The following is a 3,030-nucleotide window of genomic DNA, read 5'->3' as shown; positions in this document are numbered from 1 at the left end:
GAGAAGACGTAATCAGTTCCATTTTTTCTCCGATTATGCAGCAAGCGAGGAGTTTATTGGCGACACTACTTCTGAGACGGAATATGAAGGTTATTTTAACGTAGCGGAAAAATATATCATCTCAGATTTGAAGCCTTGAATGGCTTTTTATTCTAAAAATAAAACACATAACTTCATGTTATGTGCCCTCATATATGTGAACAAAAATTCATGTAATATTGTCTAGCTTTATGACAAAGATGTATCAGCTAATTATAATACTTCATAAATTTCTCTTGGTGTGACATGTTTTTGATATAATTAATGAAAGTTTAGAGATCCCGAAATTCTAAAAATGTTCTAACTACGGATTTAAAGATATAGAATCTTGCTACATTTACCTAAGACAAAATTGATCATAATTCAATTACTTTTGATAAGAATGATTTAAACACAAATTTCTGTATATCCTAGATCGCTAGCTCCCAGAAAGGAAGCCAAATAACTCAAGGGTAGCTGTCATCTTTATGCAGTAATGGGTTACATTCCAAAACGTCAAAATCTGAACCAATATTATTAAATGCATACTAACACTATTTCATAAAGTACTGTATGTGATTATCAAATTAATGGCGTCTGGCTTCAACACAACTGTTAACAAACTATAGCATGTTAGCGATCTAGATATTATAGAAATCTGTGAATTTAAATCCCTTAATTTTCGATATTTTAAACAAAAGAAAAATTCTTGTAGCACACATAGAAAATTTTGAAATAGACAAGATAATTACTGATAAATAATAGAAAATGTTAAGGTAAAAAGTAACAGAATATATTTAAAAAACAAAAAAATTTCAAACCTTATTATTTATTTTTTGGGGAACACATTATCTGCGTTATTTAGCGCTATAAATATTCAGAGACCTACTTGAACACGTTGCAAATATCAAGTTATTAATACACATGTAATATGTTATAATTTTGCGCTACAAACACTATTTCTTCAGATATAGAGGTGTATGTACCATGTGCATATATATTATACATATATATAGATGTATACATATATATGTATAATATGTATATTTGTTTATAAATATATATTTATATGTAAACATATTATTATATATAATTACATATAGTTATATATAATCTCTTTATATACGGAACATTTCACGTTAACCGGATCACCTGCGTGCTTAAAATTCAGCGCAACGAAAATAAATGGTCTCAAATTATTCGTATGCACTTTCGAAAGAAATTTGGCGTTTTGAAAAATTCAATATAACTAATACGCCGAGAATTAAACAATAAGCATAACATGCCAATTTAACATCCTCATCATCTTCTTGCTTAAAGTCCAGTGTAATGATTTTAATTGGTTTGAAAGTGATTACTCCTAGATTTTCCTGTCCCACTCGAACGAACGGGTCGTCGAAAACCTGCGCTTGTACTCCGCACGGCGAGTCGACCCTCCAAACGCTGATCACGCTAATTGTCGCGTGAGCGTACGCATATAGTCACGCCGCGATTAAAAAAATTAATTAAAAAAATAAAAAACAAAAAAGTAATGTGAGTTTCATGAATCCTAAATGAAGACAGTCTCCACTATGTTGAACGCAGAGAGCTTTTTTTAAGCACAAGATATTAGAAATTCCGACAGAGAACAGATTCATAATCAATGACTTTAAAAACCCAGGATAATCATATTCAAGTCAATTGGGATCAGTACAATGGTTTAAGCAAAAAAAGTGTTAAATTTGCTTGTGATGTTTATCGTTTATCGACTTCACTATTGGATTTTTTTAAACGCATTTCTTTCGAAAGTACATGCGTATACAAATAATTTGGGATATGCGCAGTACATTCTTTAAATATGTAATCTCTCTAACATTATTTTTATCAAAAACTTAAAGTAAAAAAGACTCCTTAATTTAAATAACGTGTTTAAAAAAGGGCTGTTAGAAGTCGACGCGGTAAATGGTGCGCAAATACATATGTTATTAGACCATAAATATAATTCACTTAATTAATACATAAATTCTTACAAACGTTTCGGCTCCGTTCGAGCCATCTTCAGTGTAACACCACTCTACGACGGGGCACGCTGAAGTATTAGAGTGGTGTTACACTGAAAATGGCTCGAACGGGGCCGAAACATTTGTAAGAAATTATGTATTAATTAAGTGAATTACATTTATGGTCTAATAACATATGTATTTGCGCACCATTTACCGCGCCGACTTCTAACAGCCCTTTTTTAAACACGTTATTATTTTTATCGATAAACTGTAATTAAAGGAAATAAAAATATGTGCATATAATTTGTATAACTCATGTAATTACACATAATTCGTACTCTTGTCGCAAATTTGACTACGCTATATTGTTACCATCTGTCCGACTCCATTTTTAATGACTTATTCTTACTTATTGTTAGCTCGTGCGATTGTAGGTATCTCTTAATAATTATAATTTCTTAACACATTAACACAATATTCTTTTATTATATATCTCATTATTTTTGTTATTTTTGTGTATTTTGCTCAATAAATAATTGCAAATTATATTCTATATCTTAATTAAGAACTTTTATTTATCTCATTACAACATTTGCATATCTTTCGCAATTTTCTTTCTTGTACTTTTTTTACATGACTTTGACAGAAAGTACGAAAGGCACTTAACTAAAAAATGATTGTCGCAATCTCCTTCCTTTCCAACTCTTATAAACTATGATTTATATATATATGTATATATACATATATATATACATATATATATCACAAACAAAATTGAAGCTGGAAATGGAAATGTTCCGAGTTTTCCACGTCGTGATGAAGTCAGATTTTTATCAATCGTGATTGAACTCAGGAATATCTTAATTGTAGATCAGATCGAGTTTGTCCGCATCTCTCATTACATCAGAAAAAGTTTCTCTTCTAACTCTCTTGTGGAAATATATAGGAGATTGTTTCGCAGCACGTGTCGGAAGAAAAGTTATCATAAATTCCGGCTATTCAATATAATGTAATAAAACTACGATAACTT

The 3,030-nt window shown here is 30.3% G+C and overlaps 1 protein-coding gene across 1 annotated transcript in view; it reads left to right on the top strand.

The window, feature by feature from the left end:
* LOC105454640 overlaps nt 1–139 on the top strand; it is a 1,632-nt gene extending 1,493 nt beyond the window's left edge. Inside the window, exon 4 of the mRNA XM_011697398.1 lies at nt 42–139. Within this exon, the coding sequence (XP_011695700.1) occupies nt 42–139 (98 nt within the window). The remainder of the gene's footprint in view (nt 1–41) is intronic.
* Nucleotides 140–3,030: the final 2,891 nt, after the last annotated feature.

Source organism: Wasmannia auropunctata, unplaced genomic scaffold (genome assembly GCF_000956235.1).
Source record: "Wasmannia auropunctata unplaced genomic scaffold, wasmannia.A_1.0 LD335980.1, whole genome shotgun sequence".
NCBI classification, from domain to species: domain Eukaryota; kingdom Metazoa; phylum Arthropoda; class Insecta; order Hymenoptera; family Formicidae; genus Wasmannia; species Wasmannia auropunctata.
The sequence above is the reverse complement of the archived record's forward strand: the minus strand, read 5'-3'. Positions and strand labels throughout refer to the sequence as shown.